Consider the following 21,886-nt stretch of genomic DNA (forward strand, 5'->3'; position numbering starts at 1 on the left):
ATGATTTTCTCTTTTGAAAAATAGAAACACATGATGTTATCATATAACATCTATATGTTATTTTAAATAGTTTTTACTTGTTTTTTTAATAGTTGTTTTAAAAAAATGATCAAGTAAATCTAGAAAATGATTAAAAATAATGTACTATTTTAAAATATATTTCAAAATATAAAAAACTTAAAAGTATTTTAAGTTTTCAAATAAAATTTTGTTTTATAACATATTAAAATTAAAATGGCTTTTAATAATTTTTTTCGAAATACTTTCTAAACAAATAGTAGGGTTTGAAAACTATTTTTTAGAATAATTTTCTATTATCCAGAATACAAAAAATATAGAAAACACGTTTGGTAAATCAAACTATTTTCCGTTTTTTTTTCCAAAACAAAAAATAAGTTGTTTTTAGAAAAAAACAATTTTAAATTATTTTATGTTGTCTTCACTTGTTTTATATGAGTTGTTTTAAAAAAATAATTATACAAATGTGTAAATGATTAAAAATACTAAATATAAAATTATTTTTAAAAATATTAAAAACATTTTAGATTTCTAAACAAGATTTTGTTTTATAAAAATTTTAAAATAATTTTTAAGAATAGTTTTTAAAAATTATTTTTCAGAATTATTTCAAAAATAATTTACAATAACCTATTAAACTTTTTTAACGTCATTGATATCAAACTATGATCGACGAAGGACAAACTTTCTTATGTTCAACGAGCGAAGACACAATAACAACGTTGTTTGATGTTCGACCGGACCTGAACCGACCCGAACCCATTATCAATATCAACGAGCAAGCCAAGCCCCCCTACGCCAGCCACGAATCCTCCACGACAATTGGCCTCTCTCAGTCCGCTCATATATTTTTCTGGTTTCGGATATCTCAACGACTGGTAAGATACTTTCACACCTCAGTTTGAAAATAAGCACAAAACAAAAAAGAGAAAGGTGTTAATTTTTTTTTTTAATGTGTACATTTTTTGAATCATAACTTTATTCAAATTCAAAATAACTGCAGACCCAGATGGCATTTCACATATTCACAAATGGGTCTGGTTTTGATTCCTCTTTACAGGTCTCTGCTATTGAAAATTTAGGGTTCAGAAGCTGGGGATATGGCTGTTAATTGAAAATAGCCATGAAGTCCATTTCCCTGGAGCTTCCTCTTTTTACGAGGTTTTGCAGTTCGTCTAGTGGCTCAAGGTCGAAATGGGTCTTTTATGGAGGCTTCTCTGGCTGCCTAATGTTCTGTAGAAGATGGAATTGTTATCCGAAGCCTCCCAGACTTTTTTCGAGTTGGGAGAAGGATTGTTCGCTGAACTTGAATAGGTGTAGTGCTATGGGAACTCTAGAGGAGGATTGTGGGAGTGTGTGGGGGGACTCTGAGTTTGTGGAAGTGATTGGCATTGGCAGCAGGAAGGATGCGGTCATCGATTTCTGTTTGAATTCGCCTTTGCAGTCCTCGTCTGTGAGGTTCTGGTATGATCTCAAACACCCTCTTAATTTGGTGCATATACTTCTCTCTCTCTCTGTATATATACTTGTGTATGCGCATGCCTATTCATATATATTTGTGCGAGTATGTGTTTATGTGTGCGTTGTCCGCATAAGTATATGTGTGTGTGTGTCCGTGCAAGTGTGTCTTTTTATGTGTGTCTATATATTTGTGTATTATACACATGTTGAACTTGCTTAGCACCCACTTCAATCCAATTTGTTGCTAACTCGTAGCAAAGAAATCTGCAAGTTGACCTTGGTTTTTGCAAATGAAATGCTATCCAGCTTCTCTGTATTTTTCTTAACCAAATTGCCGATGCACCTCATTATGCTTAGTTTTTTCATGACAAACTGAAGTATATATATTGGTCATTTAGCCTCAAAATTGAGTTCTTTAAGAAAAACCCGCAATTGTACTTCATAAGTATCATAGGCTATCATGTTAAATTCAATCTCTACTCTTTGGCTTGATATTTGATTTTTCCAACTTTATCAAATTATAAAGTTATCATCTAACACGTTACAATGTTGTGAGATACATCTTCCCTTGATGATAGAACCAGCCCAATCTTCACTTATAGGGACCTCAAGTCTCACATTCTTTTGTTGTTTGCATAAAATCCCCCTACTTGGGTATGTTTTCAACTACTTGAGTATCATACAACTCTATGTGGGCTTGAGATGTTCATTAGTGAGGAAATGCACTTATTGACTGTTAACACTCATTACATAAGTAACATGATACACAACCAATCTATCAAAGGAGTTTCACTTGCATTACCTAGTCTATGATTTTGTCAACTTAAGAGTATTTCTTTGTTTTCACATGAGATGATTTTCAAAAAATCATGTAATCTTGAACAAAAGATAATATTTCCTCTTGGAAATCCCAATTTTATCTAGAGTTCTCGTACATAATTGTTGATGAGTCATACCATGACCAAATAAAAAAAGTGAACAAGCTTTGATTCATGTATTCACTCCCATGATTGGGTTAGACAATCTTAATTTTGTCATAAATTTTGAGTTGCTACCATGTTATGAAAAATTTTATTTTTCGAAGGCCTAAGATAGGTGGTAGCCTAGTCATCCAAAAATCAGGCCAACTAATGATATTTAGTTAGTAGTGGAGGAGGTATCCAAAAATTAGGATGAAGAAGATAGGTTGGACTAAGGCTTCAAGGGGTTTAAGATATGGTGATCCACTTTCTCAATTTGTTTACTATTATGGCAGATTTTTTGAGTAAACTGACATTGAGAGTGAAGGAGTGTGATATTTTTTAGGGCTCCTTGGCCGTAGAGTTGGATGAGGGTGACTCACTTACAATTTGCGGATGATGCCGTATTCTTCTCAAGTTCCAGTTCAAATGACTTACAAAGTCTTAAACTGATCTTCTTAGTGTTTGGCCACTTTTGGGGGTTGAAGATAAATCTAGATAAGAGTACCTTATTGGGGTATCAATGTTAATCTAGACCTAGTCCTTGAATTAACGAACTCTTCAGAATGTAAGGTTTCCAAGTGACCCTTATTGTATTTAGGTCTTCCTTTGAGGGCAACCTTAGAGCCATATCTTTTTGGGATCCAGGTTTGGATAACATTTCCTGACGATTAAATGGTCGAAAAGGAGGCTTACTTCAAAAGTAACTCCTCAACTTGCCTTTTAAGCCTACATTGCTCTAATAGATTCATTTAGAATGATAGTAGGTTAGGTAATTGAGAACCTGATAGCAAGCAATGGCATATTGAATACTTTGCATTAGTGGTAATTCATTAGGTAAATTTTCTGGTGCGACATAAAAAAAAATTGGATGGTAATGCAAACACTTTTCAAGGTACTTTTTTGAGGTGATGTAGGAGTTAAATAATTATTTTCTTTGGCTAGGACAACATACACAATGCCATCTTTCATCTTCTCTCCTTTGAACTCCTTGGTAAGAATAAATGAAGGCTTCTTTTCAGCATTAGCAACATTCTTTGGCTTCTCTTCTCGAAATTTCTTCATTTGCTTCACACACATAGGCTTCATAGTAATGTTTTCTTTGTGGAATATGAAGGACTAACTGTTGGCTCTTCCATTGTGATAACATCTTGATCATACCGACGCTTCTCTTCTATGTGAATAAGGATTTTAAGTGTCTTTAAGTGTGTCTAGTAGCTGTCATGAAGGAAGTTCCTAGGGGTGGAAGAGTTTGGTTTGCTGTGGAGTCAAAATCTTTTGAGATTTTGATTGATGAAGTAGGTGGTAAACTGAGAGGGTGCATTTGGGAGAGAAGCAAAGGTATAACATCTTGGATCAGATTTGGGGATGTAAGTCTTGTAGGTTGCTGGCTGGAGTTGAGTTTTGTTGCAGAGGTAGAGATGAAAAAGGCTGGTCCCATGCTTGGGAGGAGGAGGATAGGAGTTACAGGCTGGAGAAACGTTTAAATGAGGCGGGAAGATTTATCCTTTGCTCGGTCTGTGATATAGAGGCAAAACATTTTTGCTTAATCTTCCCAGAAGGAAAGGGGCTGTCCGGTGGGTGGAATATTTTGGTAAAGAAGCTGAGAGTGGCGGGAGTAGTCCCCATTGGAAGCTTAAAGACTCCTCTGTTTAGAGAGGTGCAGAAGAAGGAAATGGAACTAGAACCAAGGACCTATGCGGATGTAACAAAATCAAGAGCGGGTAGAATAGGAGATAAGGTTTGGTTGGAGGTGGGAAGGAGGGTGAAGCTAGAAAGATTTGAGTTGTTGGAGCGATGTTTAGTGGGCAGATGGGAAAATGGTGTGAATCCATCCCTCGAGCTGGATTTTCTGAATCATTGGGCGGGTCAAGCTTGGCTCCTTAAAGGAAAATTGAACATAAGTGCTTTGGGAGGAGGGCTTTTGCTCTTTGAGTTTGAATGTTTAAGTGAAGCTGAGCGTGTCTTGTCGAGAGGGAAGAGAAGAGTGAAAGACAATGTATTATTTCTGGAAAAATGGCATCCGGAGGTGGGTTGTTTTGGTAATGAAGTCAAGGCTAAAGAGGCTTGGGTGAGAGTGGTGGGCCTTCCCCTTCATCTATGGAGTCGAGAGGTGTTTAAATTGATTGGGGATGGCTGTGGTGGTCTTATTACAGTGGATGAAAAAATGGTTTCTATGGCCAATTTACAATGGGCTAGATTGTTGGTGAGGGTGGTAGGAAGGGATTTTCCTTCCTCAATCCAGCTGGTGGAGGGATCGGGGTGTTATTCAGTCCAGTTGTGTTGGGACATCCCGCCCTAGTTTTCTCAAGTGATGTCGGCCGGAAGTGGGTGCGGGAAAGGTGATACAGAGTTTGAAGATGAGGAAGGGAGTGGGTTAGGTGACATGTGCAGAGGAAGCGTGTTGGAGAAGGAGGTGCAACTTGTGGAGTAGATGGGAATTCAGAGTGAGCCGCCCTGTGGAAGCTCCTCAAAAGGAGCTACAGTCTTCTCTATGGAGCCAGTTGCAAGGGGGCCTGGTTTGGAGGAGACTGATGGAGAGGATAGGCTAGAGAATAGGGGGCAGGGAGCAAGTAAAGTGGTCAAAAGGGGTGGTGTTGGGTTGGGGCCTGCCGCCAATAAGGTTGGGCCTGATATTGGGGAGGCCCAGATTAGAAGCGAGCTTGGGGAGAAAAAGAGTAGTTCAGACTGTGAGGAAGCCCAGGTGTTTGGGCCGATGGATGCAAGACCCATTATATTAAAAGGGTGGCAGATGGGCTGTGAGGAGAAGCCCTTTTATATCAAGGGCTCTTTAGTGGGCTAGGAAGGTTTGGCTGAGATGGGCTATGGGTCGGCGAAAGAGGGGTTAAAAGGAGTTAGGGCTATCTCTCTTGCTGACGAAGCGGAAATGGAAGTTAAGGCTACTGAGGAGGCTTCGCGGGTTGGTGTTAGAGATGACGAGGGGGTCACCTGCTGTCACGGAGGGGATTGGAGGGTTTCTGAGGCTTTTTCAACAGTGTCTAGGGCACGGTTAACCGACGAAGCACTGGCAGTCGAGGCATCCAGGTACGAGCCAAATCTTGTTGAGGATGGGGGGGTTCGGGATTTCTTCTCTTCTACTCCTTCTTTTGGGTGTGATCGGGCTTTGGTGGTGAGGGGCACTTCGGGATTGGACGAGACTGTTGTTGGTGTTGGGTATCAAACTCCGTTGTGTGCAATGTTGAAGGATGGCAGCCCGTGGGTGATGGACTCGGTGAAGGAAAAGTCTAAGGGTAATAATATGTCAGGTGCTGTTGAGGTGATGCAAGAAAGGGTGAATCTTAGGAATAAGTGGGATGAAAGTAGTTTGGTGAAATTCAGTAAGGTGTTGGGGTTCTCGACTAAAGGTGTTGAGGGGGAAATCCTAAAATTACTGCTAAAATTGAAAACCAGAAGAGACCAAGGCAAGAAAAAGGGAACTCTAGGATTGACTAGGTTTGATCGGGAAGTAAAAAAGCTAGAATGTTCGATTAATTACGATGGTGAGAGCAGAAAGAAAGGGTCAGTCAGAAAAGGAGGGGACAAAGCTTTGTGTATTAATTGAAGATAAAAATTCTCTCATGGAATGTTCGAGGGGTGAATGACAGAAATAAGAGGAAACTAATTAAAGCCTTAATTAGATCCCAAAATGTGGATTTAGTTTGTCTGCAGGAGACTAAAATGACTGAGATGTCATTAGGGGTGGTGCGGAGCCTAGGGGTGGGGAGATTTTTGGAGGGGAGCTTTGGATGCCAGTGGTGCAACTGGAGGGGTGGTAGTATTATGGGATAATAGGGTGCTAGAGCTAATGGGAATGGAAGTGGGACTCTTTTCCATTTCCTGTCGTTTTAAGAATGTTGAAGATGGATTCAGATGAACTTTCTCAGGAGTGTATGGCTCTACGTTGAGAAGATACAGAGAAGTATTTTGGGAAGAATTAGGGGCCATTCGTGGGCTATGGAATGATCCATGGTGTATTGGAGGTGACTTTAATATGATCAAGTTTCCGAATGAGCGAAGAAGAGGAGGCAGAGTGTCTTCTTCAATGAGAAGATTCTCGGAGGTGATTGATGAGCTGGAGTTGAGGGACCTCCCTCTTCAGAGGGGCCCATTTACCTAGAGTGGAGGTTTGAACAGTCAAACCATGTCAAGAATTGATCGCTTTTTGGTGACAGAGGACTGGGAGGGCTACTTTAATGGGGTGGTGCAGAGTACACTGTCCAGGCCAGTGTCGGATCATTTTCCCATCCTTTTGGATAGGGGAGGGGTGAGGAGGGGGCCTGTCCCCTTTAGGTTTGAAAATATGTGGCTTCAGGAGGAGGGATTTAAGGAATTGCTTGTCGGGTGGTGGCAAGGTTTAAGATTCAGTGGTTCATTCAGTTTCATCCTTGCAGAGAAATTGAAGGCACTGAAAGTCATCTCAAAATCTTGGAATAAGGATGTTTTTGGGAAGGTGGGAGTGAATAAGAAACTGGCCTTAGACAAAGTGGATTTCTGGGATAATTAGGAGAAGGGGCATGTTTTATCTATGGAGGAGCTGGAGGCTAGAAAGGAAGCAAAAGGGAATTTTGAAAAATGGGTTCTCATGGAGGAAATTTCATGGAGGCAAAAATCAAGAGAAGTGTGGTTGAAGGAGGGAAATAAAAATACTGGTTTTTTTCATAAGATGACCAACTCTCATAGAAGGGAAAATTGCTTGTCTAAGATAAAGGTGAATGAAACCTGGTTAACAGAGGAGTAGGAAATTAAGAGAGAGGGGCGGGGGGGGGGGGGGGGGGGGCGGTGGGGTGGTTGGAGCATTTAAGAATCTTTTGACAGATCCTGGTGAATGGCACCCATCTATGGATGGATTGGCTTTTAATAGGATTGATGGTGAGGAGGCAGCTAGGTTGGAGGAGGCGTTTACAGAGGAAAAGGTCTTTTCTGCATTATCAGATATGAATGGAGACAAGGCTCCTGGTCCAGACGGGTTCTCTCTCAGCTTTTGGCAATTTAGTTGGGAGTTTGTGAAAGTAGAGGTTATGGGCTTCTTTAAGGAATTCCATGAGCGTGGCAGATTCGTAAGGAGCCTTAACTCAACTTTTCTGGTCCTGATCCCTAAAAAGGCGGGTGCTTAGGATCTTAGGGATTTTAGACCGATAAGTTTGGTAGGGAGGTTGTATAAATTGTTGGTGAAAGTGTTAGCTAACAGGCTTAAAAAGGTCGTGGGAAAGGTGGTGTCTTCAGCTCAAAATACGTTCGTTGAAGGAAGACAGATTCTAGATGCAGCCCTAATTGCCAATGAGGCAATTGACTCAATGCTGAAAAGAAAGGAGAGCGGGGTGTTGTGTAAGCTGGATATAGAAAGGCTTACGATCACTTAAACTGGAATTTCTTGTTGTCGGTTTTGCAAAGAATGGGATTTGGGGAGAAGTGGACTGGTTGGATATCTTGGTGCATTTCCACAGCAACTTTTTCGGTATTAATCAATGGTACTCTAGAGGGTTTCTTCAATAGTTCAAGGGGTTTGCGTCAAGGGGATCCTTTTTCTCCTTATCATTTTGTGATTGGAATGGAGGCCTTTAGTAGGCTTATTCATAGGGCTGTGAGAGGGGGGTTTCTTTCAGGCTGCAGGATAAAAGGTAGAAGAGGAGACGGGGCTTTGGTTTCTCATTTGCTGTTCGCTGACGATACTTTAGTTTTTTGTGATACGTCCCAAGATCAGATGACTTATTTAAGCTGGCTGTTGATGTGGTTTGAAGTCATATCAGGTTTGAGAATCAATTTGGATAAGAGCGAAATCTTGCCAGTTGGGATAGTAGAGAATTTGGAGTTGTTGGCTCATAAGGTTGGTTGTAAAGTGGGTAGGCTGCCAACTTCTTACTTGGGGATCCCCTTGGGGGCAAATCACAAGTTCGTGGCCGTTTGGGATAGAGTGGAAGAAAGGTTCCGGAAAAGGCTTGCCAAGAGGAAAAGGCAATTTATCTCCAAAGGCGGGAGAATGACCCTAATTCAGAGTACCTTGTCAAGTATGCCTATATATTTGATGTCGTTACTTCGAATTCCTAGAGTGGTTAGTTTAAGATTGGAAAAAATTCAAAAGGATTTTTTATGGGGAGGAGGAGCTTTGGAGAGAAAGTCTCATCTAGTAAATTGGGATACCGTGTGTTTGGATAAAAGTAAGGGTGGTTTGGGAGTTAGACGTTTGTCTATTCTCAATAGGGCCCTTCTTTGTAAATGGAACTGGCGCTTTGCGAATGAAAGGGATACTCTTTGGAGGCGCGTCATTAGTAGGAAGTTCAGGGAGGAAGAAGGGGGGTGGTATTCTAAAGAGGTCAGGGAGGGCTTTGGAGTTGGCTTTTGGAAGGATATAAGGAAGGAAGGTGCTCTTTTGCAAAACAAGGTGGGCTTCTCTGTGGGGAATGGTAGAAGGGTGAAATTTTGGAAAGATAATTGGTGTGGGAATTTCACTCTCTGTAATTCCTTCCCCTCTTTGTATGCCTTTGCAACATATAAAGAGGCTTGGTTAGAGGAGATGTGGGATCATTCTGGAGGAGAAGAGGTTTGGAGTCCCAGATTCTCTAGGCCCTTTAATGACTGGGAGGTGGAGAGATTACTTTTGATAATTCGGGGTAGGAGGCTTAATCCTCTTTTGGAAGATTGTTTGTTGTGGAAAGAGACAAAGGATGGGATTTTCTCAGTTAAATCTCTTTATAGTATTTTAGATTCAAGAAGAGGTGTTCAATTCCCTATCAACATTATATGGAATCCTTGTGTGCCTACTAAAGTGTGTTTCTTTGCTTGGGAAGCTTTTTGGGGTAAGGTGTTAACTTTGGATCAACTCAAAAAGAGAGGTCGGTGTTTAGCTAACAGATGCTTTCTTTGCTGTGAGGAAGAAGAGTCTATTGATCATATTCTTATTCAGTGCTCTAAGGCAAGTATGTTATGGGAATTATTGTTTGCTCTTTTTGGTGTTACTTGGGTCCTGCCTTATTCGGTTAGAGATACCCTTAGTGGGTGGAGTGGCTTTAATATGGGTAAGAAGCGCAGAAAGGTGTGGTAGGCAGCCCCTTTGTGTATCTTTTGGGCGGTGTGGAAGGAAAGAAATAGGATTGCTTTTGATAATGAGGAGCTATCGATGAATAGGTTGAAAAATTCTTTTATTTGTAATCTTTGGGTGTGGATTAAATTGGTTGTAAATGAAGGTCCTCTCTCTTTACTCGGTTTTTTTTATTGGCTAGGTGCTAGGTGAGGGCTAGTATTGTATTTCTGCTTCTATTTGTGCCTTAGGGCGCCTCTTGTATACTCCCTGTATGCTTTTGGGCCTGCTTTATGGGGCTCCTTTCTAATATATGTTTATTGTGTGTTTGCCAATCAAAAAAAAAAAAAAAAACTAAGGTTGACCAAGTAAAATATGCATAATGGTCATAGTGATAATATACACCATATGGACTCATTATAACAACCATAACAAATATAAATCATACATCTTTTTGTTACAAAATTAGAAGTTCTATTGATTTATACAACCTTGTATGGTTGAGGATGTAGCTCCCTTAGCATCTTCAATCTTGCAGTGGTTGCTTCAGACACCATATTCATGTTACTTCAGAAATCGATAATCTAACTTACGAGCTTTATTTCCACATTGTACAGTGATTTGAAATATAGAAGTATGCCTCCAACCTTCACTTTCTTGCTTTGGCAAAGCAAGAATATGTCTCACAAGGAACAAAAATGAAAAATTGTTTCTTGCTTCTTAAGAACATTTAAAAATCCTTCACTGAAACAATTGCATCATTACATTGTTGATCTGCTAATTCCTTTTTAAAACTGTGACTTCTGGTTGTTGTCATAGCGTTGTTCGTATGCTTTGATACCAAATCTGATTTTGGACCAAAAAAATTTAGTACTATAGAAGTTTTCCTTGTTGTATAATGAGATAAGAGATCAAGGAAGACAAAAGAAAAGGGGAGAAGAGAAAAAAAAGAAAAAAAAAAGAAAGATAATCCTTGGTAATCATATCAAGGGTTTAGGCAATGACACCTAAGGTTTCTTAAAAATTCGTACTTAGAAAGAAAACAATCACACCCTAAAGGAAGCAATGATAGATATTAAAAACTTTTTAAGTAAAATGTTGATTCTCTATTTTGAAAGGCTACATATCGATTCTCATGTTACTCTTCTCTAATAGGACAACTTTAACAATTCTTAATCTTTCCTTGCAAGAATAAGTATAAGAAATGAATATTATTCATTATTCAAAGATTAGAAGAAAAAAAACTTCCTAAATATAATATGTAAACTAAAAGAGAAAAAAACCTCGACAAAATGTAAACCTTCAAACCAATTAACATAGAAAATCAACAAACTAAAATAGAAACTCGATAGAAGAATCAACTTAACATAAACTATGGTAAGTTCCTAGATTAGTTGCTGGTAAATCTAAGATTATTGAGTCTTAGGAAATCTGTGTATGACTATAAATTCAAACTAGAGTAGTTTCCCATTCAAAACAGAATAATCTCTGATTTATGGGGATTAATAGAATAGTCAAAGTTTCCTAAGTTAGCCCATTTATTCTGTATATAAAGGTTGTACCAATTATTCTCTTTGCATATAAGAATTATCATACAACTTTCATTCCTGAAATTCCTTAGAAAAATTATATGGGCATCATAGCTAACCTTCTTTGCCTTATATCGTTCAAATATCTCCAAGACCTCCAAAGTTAATTTCCTTATTCCAACCACTAAAACTTAGCAGAACAAATCAATGGGAGAACTCTAAAATCTTCAAGCCATGTATCAATTAAATGTAGCACCATGAATAGTGCATAGCAGAGCAGTGCCTGACAACTCATAGGTAGTGGCTTGGTTAAGGGAACCCACTAGAAACATAGCGAAAGCAAGCCTAACTGACTTGCTTTCTTCCTTCCCTTCCCTTACCCCAATATGTTATTACATGGATTGATATTATAAATTATCTAGTGATTGACATGTCGTAAATCCTCTTTCAGTTGGAACTGCCTGCAATGGTCACCATTAGTGAAGATGTTTCTAAAAGGAAAAGGGAAGTTGAATCATTTGATTGGGATTGGACCAAATCTAGATGACCCGAAGTATAGCATATGGGATGAGGAAGATTCAATGGTCATGTCCTAACTTTGGAATTCTATGTAGCCTGAAATTAGTGGAACCTGCATGTTTCTTACAACTACAAAGGAGATTTGGGAGACAATTCGCGAAACCTACTCCAAGGTGCAAGACGTAGCCCAAGTTTAAGAAATTTAGACTAAAATATCAGCCACCAAACAAGGTAACAAGGTACACTCAATTATTGACGATTACAACATTATGAAAGGATCATGACTTAAATTGAACTATTATCAAATTTAAAATAAAGTGTAGTGAGGATGATCAAAGTGTTCTCTAAATTTTTCCCTGATTTCAATGTTTTTTGCAAACTTACTCCTAAGATCTTTGGATGTGTATCATTTGTACATATTTGCACCCATAATCAAAATAAACTTTATCCAAGGGCTTTAAAGTGTCACTTTGTGGCTTATTTGCATCCATGGATGTAACATTTGCTGAAAAACAATCTTTCTTTCAAAATCTTTATCTTCAAGGGGAGACATCATCATCTATGGAAGATAGGGATCTGTTCCTACTTGACTTTCCAGCAGGTTCTTTTACACCCAAGTTTGAAGCCGCTACCATTATTCCAGCAGCTGTTCCAGAAATTCCAGCAACTGTCCATTAATTCCAGCTGTTGTTCTAATTGAATCTTGAGTCTGAAACTGTCATTCCTGCAGCTGCCAAGTCTGGTCCCATTGCTGCCCGGCCACTTGAAGTTTACTCTAGGAGAAAAGTGCCTGATCCTTAACATATGCAGGTTCAAGAATCCAAGCCAACACTAGGTAATGAACGTAACTTTTGTTGTTAATGACCTAGACCTACCCATTGCCAGTAGAAAAGGAACTAGGAAGTGCACTAAATATCCTATATCTCATTTCATATCCTTGGAAAAATTATCCCCAACACACAACTTTTCTCACTCAGTTGAACTCCCTTGATATTCCCGAAACACTACATGAGGCACTTAGAGATAAGAATTGGAAAAAGAACATGAGTGAGGAGATGGAGGCACTAAATGATACCCAACCATAGGAAGTTGTTGATCTTCTAAGAGAAAAAAGATTAGTAGGGTGTAAATGGGTGTTTACAATTAAATATAAAGTTGATGGGTCCTTGGAGAGATATAAAGCAAGGTTGGTAGCTAATGGCTATACTCAAACCTATGAGATGGATTATCAAGAATTTTTTTGCCCTGTGGCAAAAATGAATACTGTGTGTTTTGTTGTCTTTGGCAGTTAACCTTGATTAGTGTTTGTAGCAATTTAATGTTTAGAACCATTTTTGCACTGTGACTTAGAAGGAGAGGTATATGTGGAGGCTCCAAAGGCATTATATGGGCCAAAACAATCTCTTAGAGCATAGTTCAGAAGATTTACTAAGGTCATGTTGGAGATGAGGTATAAGCAAAGTCAGGGTAACCATGCCTTGTACATAGAGCACTTAGCCTCAAGGGAAGTTACAATCTTAATTGTGTGTGTCATGACATAATTGTGAAAGCAATGATCCAAAAGAAAGAGACTTGCTTTGAAAACAACTAGCTAAGGAATTTGAGATGGAGCTTAGGAATCAAAGTCACACATTTGAAAGAGGGAATTTTTGCATAGCAACAAAAGTATGTGGTTGATCTTCTCAAAGAGATAGGAATGTTTAGATGCTAATCAGTTGATACACTTGTTGAGTTGAACCATAAGTTGAGTGAAGCACATAAGAATGCATCAGTAGACTAAGGAAGGAACTAGTGGTTAGTTGGCAAATTGGTTTATGTATCACATATGTGGTTGGATATAGCCAATGCTTTAAGTATAGTAAGTTTATGCATAATCTGAAAGAAACACATTTTCAAGCAGTTTACAAAATCCTATACTGTCTTAAATCTACTGTTAGATAGTGTATAGTTATTTAGGTTATTTTTTCTCCCTTGGCTTTGATACCATGTGAAGAGAGAGAAAAGGGAGAATCCTTAATTATTGTTATTGAAAAAGGGTAAAGAATACACATTGGACTTGGGTATATATATACATGTTAGTGGGATCCACAATACAATAAGGAAAGAAAAGGAAAAGGAAAAGGAAAAGTAAATAACCTAAATAACTATACACTATCTAACATCTACCATAGGGAAAGGAATATTGTTCAAAAAGACTGTAGAGCTAAGTATAGAAGCTTATACAAATGTATATTGGGCACGATTTGTTGTGAACAAAAGGTTGAACCCAGTTTACTACACTTTGCTAGGAGTAAACTTAGTGACTTGGAAGAGTAAGAAGCAAACAGTTATGGCAAGATCAAGTGCCAACACTGAACTCCGAGCCATGACACATGGAATTTGTGAATTGCTATGGCTAAAAATCCTTCTCGAAGAGATTAGAATCAAGTGGCAAGGGCCAATGAAACTCCATTGTGATAACAAGTTTGCTTTCAACATTGCTCATAAACTAGATAGTGGACTGATATGCACACCATATGTTTCAACAAACAGACAACTTGTAGACATCTTATCTAAGATACAAAAGTTATGGAGAACTATTTGCCATTCAAATATCTTCTATACCACCACCTTTTGGTTGTAAAAATTGACAGTATACTGGCATACCAGGACTGGGAAATCTCGGTTATGGAACCCAATACGTCAGTAGTCTGTGCAAAACCTCAGTTATTGATCATTCCCCACTTGCAACCAAATATAAATTCTTGAAATCATCTGCCAGACTGTTTCTGACATAATACCCTGTCAAAACTCCATCCGAAATTGGATCTAGTAGTAGTTCAATTGCTCTCAAACATTAAACTTTATAGACCATCCTTTTGGTTGTTGTAGATCTCTGCATCTTTTGTAATAGCATAACGGAACAGAAAATTAATTAGGGCCCATCAACATGCCATGAAATTTATGAAAAACATCACTTGATGGGAGATCCTCTAATAGGAACCAGGTCTAATTCTTGAATCATCTGCTAGACTGTAACTGACATAATTATTCTAAAACACCAGCTGCAAGCAGGTAAAGCCTCTTAGGCATCCCTATAAATGGTGGGCTTGTTATTGGGCAGAGCTAAACTTCATAAATGTTGAAAATTCAAACTAAAATCTCTGACTTAAATTCCCAATAAGTGCGTCATTTTAATGGATTTTGAGCAAGGGCGCAAGTTCTTCATTTCTTTTTGTGAAGTAAATAATGTCTGCTGGACTTCTTGGTAGTCATGTCAAGGAATACCCAGAACCATGGACCATTGAGTGCATGTTAGATTATTCTCAGTTTTCTGAAGCTCATACCTAAATCATCATTAATCAATTTATTTTAAAGTTTTGGATGCAAAGCTTGTACTCAGGCTGCAATATGTATTTCATCCTTTCAAGATATTCTTATAATAAGATATATATATAATGAGATACCCATCTATTATGCATTGGACATTTGTTTTCTCTCATCTATGATGAAAATTGATACCTGTTATACATTTAATATTTCTGTTTTCCCTTATCTATGTGGAAACCGACTGAAATGCAGGAATATTTTCAGGAGAGATTCATTGAAGGTGCATTTACAACAAAGATCCATTGGAAGAGGTTTTTTTTTTTTTTGGTCCTTGGTACTTTAGTTGATAAGTGGTTGTTATTCCCAATTCTCAAGATTCTATTTACCTTATTCTTTTGGAAATAATTTCTTTGAATTGGTTAACTTCTGAAAATTTGTCTCCATTTTCATGTGAACAAATTTAAAAAAAAAACTGGACTTTATCATCATCACAACTTCATGAGATATGAAGGAATTTTCCATTTCTGTTGGCCACAAACTCTAAAAGTACAAAGGAAAACTGAAAACACTTCTCCTGTCTTGTTCTATGAACTTCTTCAAATTTTCATGTCTTGTTCCATGAACTTCTTCAAATTTTCATGTCTTGTTCCATGAACTTCTTCCATTTTTCAAAAGCCTTCCCAGCCATGAAATCCTAGGGTTGCCTTTTCTCTTCCATTGATATTCATCCAATTACTGCCATCCCATCCATGACCTTTAGTGGGAAGACTTGAGCACCAAGAACTTGTCTGTTTAGTCGTTTGGAAGTTGTGGGGAAAGTAGTGAAAACTGAAAATTCCTCAAGTAGCAAAAGTTTGAGAGCAGAAACTCCAAATGGCACCTCTATATGGCATTCCTAAGCTCTCACTGCATTTCATAGACAATAGTAGGTTGTGCATGTAAGGAATAACTAAGTTTCCCATAAGTTTATGATATAAAAAAGAATACAACAGAGGGAAAGAACTTTCCATACAAGTGAATGAAACATGAGGGAGACCAAGACTGCAGAGAATTGAAGGAAATCAACAGCAGTGCTCATGATAAACCTTGGAATTGATTTCACTGCCATTGCTACAGATTCCTGGTTCTGTAAGATCCTTCAAATACTTATACATCAATTAGAGCATGTCACATTTGCCTATGTCTTTGTTCTGTTAGTGACCATTCTTTATAGACAAAGTCTGAAACTAAACAACTACTTGGAAGCAATATTTTGCAGTATGGTAGATTCTTCCTGATGACACTTGGAAGATCCTGAAGAAAGTTAAAGATTTTATTTCTACAATCATATTATGATTTGTGGGCATGGACTGTGTGTTACACTGATCTATATTTTTAGACACTGCAATACTGCAAGATGAAGGTGCATGATTATGACTATGTATGGCTATGTATATAAGCTCATTAATGTTAAGTTCGTGCATGTAGGTGAAGAATCACAGGACAGAACAAGATGAAACTAGTAACTTCATATTTTCTTTACAATGTAGACATATTCTTGAGGATAGGCTCTTTTGTGCATCAAAACAATTGTCAGACAGGGCTAGGCACATTGTTGTGTCTAGAAGTGTCAGACATGCCAATTATCAGCAACAAGAACTGTCCTATATACCATAAGGGTCAAATTTGTTAACTTAACTGAAATGAATCCTTCTGAGTATTATTTATAGGATGCTGGTGACTGAAAGATTGTGAATCCTTTTTCTAGCTGTTCCTTCAAAGGAATGAAGCATTAACTACCTGTTTCAAGTCAAAAAATAACTTGATGAGTTCTGTATTTGGCTATATGCAGAAAGTTTTCCCTTTTCATGGAACTTTTCTTAGTGCATAACAGTGAGGCTTGTTCCTTTGTATTCCTTTGCAGATATTACTCCAGTCCTTGTGGAAACCTTTCTATCTGCGCAGCAACATTTGAAGACTATTGTCCTTGTTTGTACATTCCTTGCCTCATATTCTTATATTTTCTTCTAATTTTTTCAGTAGATAATGATTATAATTTATTAAGTACATGAAAATCCTGTAAGATTGTTTATAAGAATGCTGTAAATATGTCCTTCAACTAGAAAATGAGACCAAAACATCCCCATATCCCCTCATCTGAAAATTTTGATTAAGAAAACAACAAACTAGATGGGCACTGGTACTTATAGGAATGATGGAAGCAGCAGTGAGTTGATCATCAATATCACTATATTTTAGTTATTCTGCATCCTGAAGTTGTGAAAATTAACTGTAGAATGGAGAAAATACCTTTTTGCTATGTCCTGTTTGTAATTTTGCTGGTACTTCCATTGCTTTGGATCCTTAACTTGTAAATCCTTTGTTGATGTTGGTTTGAAGGATAGCTCATCCTTTGTGATTTGTTTCTTTTATTTTTTGTTTTGATAAGAATTGTGAAATACATTATCATACAGAAATAAAGACATATATAGGTGGATGATAGATTCTTCCAGCAAAAGGTATGAAAATCAACATGTGAATGGGCTAATGAATAGATCTCCAATCTTGCAAAAGAATGCTAAAAGGAACGCCTGAGAAGTGAGAACTCCTTGATAACACATATCCAGAAAAGGTCAAGAGGAAACAGTCTTTTTCAATGAAATTCTATAATTCCTCTCAAGTCAGATAACACACAACATAGCAAGGATGGCTCCCCTTAACAAATCCAAGGAGATAACCATCATATTCTATGATGCCTCTAGGAACAATCCATGTGATATTGGCTTGAGAGAAATAACATCCACCATAACTCTAATGCTAAGGGGCAATGAAGGAAGATGTGATCGGCCAGCCATCTACTCATCAAACAAAGAAAGCAACTAGTAGAGCTGATGATTTTACAAGGCCTACCATGTTGAAGCAAATCATTAGTATTGATCTTTTTTTTTTGTTAGGCTACCAATTTGACCAAAAAGTTTAAACTATTAGATAATAGAACACAATGTATATCAAGCTGATTTGGATGAAAGCCTTGACATCCCATCTCACAAGCAGCTTTCTTTTGGCTTGCAAGTGAGCTCAATAAATGGAGGAGATAACATCATTAAGGTTTGAATTCATGACCTGCTGTAAACCAAGGTTTTGATACCATCTATAACTACCAGTTTGACCCAAAAATTTAAGCTATTAGGTACTGGACTGACAATACATATGAAACTGACTTGGGCTAAAGCCCTAACATTTCTATTTGCCAAAACAACTATGCAAAGGCCCTTGGTTAGGGGAAGTATTAACTCCTAGATGAACTTGGCTTGAAGGAACCAAATTGGTGGTTCAGATTTAGAATGAATGTAGAAGAAAAACTTTATTCCTCACAAAACACCCCTATGTCTAGTTCTCTTTAAGATTTTGGCCTAGAAACCTAACTCTACTTTATTGAACAACCTTTTCTATGTCCAATTGTCTTGACCTTAAAAGTCCCTTAGGATATACTCTAATCTCAATGCTACTCTATATGAATGGTGTCGGTCCCCATTTAATGATTCTTGTAGGCTATGAGAAAAGCTTACTTCCCATTCAGTGGAAATAAAAAAATCCTATCCAAGCTTACTTCCCCAAAGAATTTTTGCTCCCTACTTTCAAGTGGGCCCTAGTTTTTTTTTTTTTTTTTTTCCAACTTCTGGCTAAATTTACAGCCCTCCCACTCAATGTTAAATAAAGGATGGCTGGTAACAACTGTATAGCCCTTCCACATACGGTGTAGTCAGTGGTACATGCCTTTGAGACCATTGCAGCATTCAAAAATCTGTTCACTTCAAAGTGTGACTCCAATATTCTTCGACTAAATTGAATGCTTGGTTTACACTTTAATCTCTTTTTCTGTTTCATTGCATCAAATGGGAGCTCAATGTTATTCTTCTACAACTTGCACTAATTTGCATTAGCATTTGTGGTTGAGGGGTTATTATTTTAAAGATCATTAATGTTGACTATTAAATTGAAGCTTCTCTTTCCATTTAATGCTACTGAGATATCTCTTGTTATATCAACCTTTTCCCCCAAGTTTTAGGTCATCAAAAGTGAGACTATTATAGAAATTTGCAATCGTGCAGTCATTGGGATCTTTTAGGAAGAGGGGAACAGAAGACATTTTAACAATTAATACTCTTTCACAAAGCAGATTTAGCGATTGCTCCTCTCTTTCACAAAGTAGATCATTGACAGGATCAGATTTACAGCCCTTTATGTATTTTTGTTTTCCCAGCATTAATTTCCTTAAATATGTGTTTCGTCAATATGCAATTTAAGTCCTGCCTTCGTCAGCATCTAATATTTCTATCCCATGGAAGCTATGTGCTCCCCTTTATTTAAGCTTGATGTCAGTGGTTTCCTTTTGGGTCATCCAGATCTAACAACAATAGGAGGTTTACGCAAAAAATAGACCAACCACATTTTGGTTTCCTGTTCCAGGCCAGCTGCATTTGGCCTTTCCTGTCTTACTGAGTTTTTGGCTCTTATATGGGGTGTGAATTAGATGCTGAGAGAGGATTGTAAACCTTCTGTATGGAGACTGACCTATTTGCAGCAGTGCAATTGATTAACCACAAACTTTATAGATCTATGGAGGTGTAAATTGACTAGGAGATTTATGCCTCACTAAAAATTGGGGAAGCATCATTGCTATTTCTGTTTCCTAGATTTCTCAAGTTGATGAATATTAAGCCTGATTGCTCGCCCAAAATTGAAAGTGAGGAATGCTATAGAAGATATTTTATGCTTGAATAGATTTTTGTGTTAGTTGTTTGTCCTCGATTTTCTTTTCGTGTTCTTATGTTCTGTGTTTAACCTAGGTTAGCTCCCTCTCCCTACCTCTCTCTTCTCCCTTTCAGGAAAAGCTTTATTTTAAAGCTTGAGAAGTACAGGAAAAAGAGCATAAGATCCATAAAGAGAAAGAGAAAGCATGATGAACAACAAGAAAATTTGTACCGTACTCAACCCATAAGCCCCTCAAGGCGGATAATAATGCCCCATAAACAGTCCCACAGGTCGAGCCCCCCTTCTTGATCAGCTCATAGGCCTCCTGATTAGGCAATCAGGGATTCTAGACAAAGGAGCTAAAACCATATTTCTAGAGAGGTAAAGACTCATTTTCACCAAATGATCACGTATATATGGACCTTGAGATCCAAGGAAGCCCAACATATTATAACTGAAAGATCCATTTTCACAACAAGACTGCCAAACCCCATAATAAACACCTCTTCTTAAAAAATCCAAAAAGAAAGAAATGGTGAAATAAGGGAAGAAACCATAATAATCTCATGCCAGCACCTCTTATTTCCAATTGGAGTTGTTACTTGCATATTGTAGTTGTGAAAAGAAGCTTGCTATTTAGGGGCAGTAATGGTAGTTCATTTGAATTCATGTATTGTCATCTTAAAGCATCATGACATGATACTGAGAAATATCTAGCTGGTTTTCTTTTCCATGTTTGACTAGAAAAGTATAGTTTTGTACTGTATAATGTGTTAAGTACCGTAGACTTCAATGTCTGTTTCTTTTGCATGGCCCTTTCACGTCTAGCCTTTTAAAACCCTAATACTGCAGAGAAAATTTTACGGGAACATAATTCATGACATGGAATTTTGATAGGTGTAGTTACAAGGATACAAAAGATTTTTCATTGCATGCATGCACTAAATTTAATCTTAAAAAAAGTGCCTACCTATTCAAAAAAGAAGTTATGTTGGATTGTACAAGGAATCTTCAAAATATTGTGACCATAAAATTATATTTGTCCTCTGTGTGAACTTCTGGTGATAAACTCTTCTTTCTTTCATTGTCTTCTCTAGGTGGCCAGTGCAGGATATGGCTCAGATCACATTACAGCAATTGATATTCTTAGAACAACAAGATCTGCAAATGGATTAGCTATTGGTGTTATTTTGAAGCCTTTTAGCTTCGAAGGAAAAAGGCGCCAAAATGAGGTAGGGTCTGCTTGTGAGCTGACTTTACATGCTCTTTTTCTATGAAGAGAATAAGAAATAGAAAAATATGATGTGGCCATTTATGGAAGAAATGCAGTACTGTTTTATATTTGTCATTTGTGCATGATATCAAATTCAGTGGTAGCACAAATTTGGTAGTTGTTTGCAAATGGATCCCCATACTCAAAAATGTTAGTTTATAAAGTTGAAACATTCCATTAATTCTCTTTACTTGACAAAAGATTATTGTAACATTCTCAATGGTTGCACTAGGCTTATGTCAAAGGCCTCATGAGGGTGAGCAAAAGGTTCAATTCTATAGTCTGAGTTTTTAGGCTACAATTTGGAGTGAATCTCATAAATGTTTATGAATCTGCTACATGAAGGGTATTTTTGCAATAACAGCAACCATTTGGAGATTGCTGCACTAATCCTAGTGCACAATTCAACACCCTATATAGGGTGGGTCTACGTCTTTGGTCTCTGTCTTGACTGAAATTCTTTTGGGTATGCCTTTCATCTTTTTAGCACCTTCTAAAAGAACTTTTTCCTACTAATTGGTCTATTCTTGGTTCTTTGTTGCAAATGTCTGAACAATCTTAAATGATTCTTTCCAACTTGTCCTTGATTAAAAGGGGGCCCTATCTGATTTGAAGCACCTTGTCTAGCTTGCTCATTTATTTTATGTCTTTGCTATGCATCCCAAGGTCAGTTTAGATTGAGGTTTGAGTAGATTTAGAGGGACTTTCTATGGGGTGGTGGGGCTCTCATGTGAAAACCACATCTAGTAAGGTGGGAGATTGTTTGTTTAGACAAAAGGAATGAGGGATTCAGTGTGAAGTGTCTTTCAATGCTCAATAAGCTCTACTTTGCAAATGGAATTGGCATTTGCGAACAAAAAGGGGGCCCCATGGAATCAAGTTATCAATGGGAAATATGGGGAAGGAGGGGGGTGGTGTTCATGAGAGGTGGAGGGGTATGGTGTTGGATTTTGGAAAGCCATAAGAAAGGACTAGGATCTCATGAGTAGTAGGATCTCTTTCTTGGTGGCCAATGGGTGGAGGGTGAAGTTTTGGAAGAATAAGTGGTGTGGGGCAGCACCTTTGTGTA

At 37.8% G+C, this 21,886-nt stretch overlaps 1 protein-coding gene across 8 annotated transcripts in view; it reads left to right on the forward strand.

The window, feature by feature from the left end:
* The first annotated feature begins 735 nt into the window (after window positions 1-735).
* Window positions 736-21,886, forward strand: part of LOC100264763 (protein ACCUMULATION AND REPLICATION OF CHLOROPLASTS 3, chloroplastic) — a 42,887-nt gene continuing 21,736 nt past the window's right edge. For 2 of the 8 annotated variants that reach the window (XR_009466924.1, XM_002267908.5), the window contains exons 1-5: window positions 737-896; window positions 1,079-1,482; window positions 15,063-15,121; window positions 16,714-16,778; window positions 20,642-20,776. Coding sequence is in view for 7 of the 8 variants with exons in the window: in XM_002267908.5 (XP_002267944.3) it covers window positions 1,142-1,482; window positions 15,063-15,121; window positions 16,714-16,778; window positions 20,642-20,776 (600 nt within the window). In the remaining variant the exon portion in view is untranslated. The other 6 variants (XM_059740784.1, XM_019221679.2, XM_059740724.1 and 3 more) reach the window with 6 other exon arrangements.

This window comes from Vitis vinifera, chromosome 1 (assembly GCF_030704535.1).
Source record: "Vitis vinifera cultivar Pinot Noir 40024 chromosome 1, ASM3070453v1".
NCBI classification, from domain to species: domain Eukaryota; kingdom Viridiplantae; phylum Streptophyta; class Magnoliopsida; order Vitales; family Vitaceae; genus Vitis; species Vitis vinifera.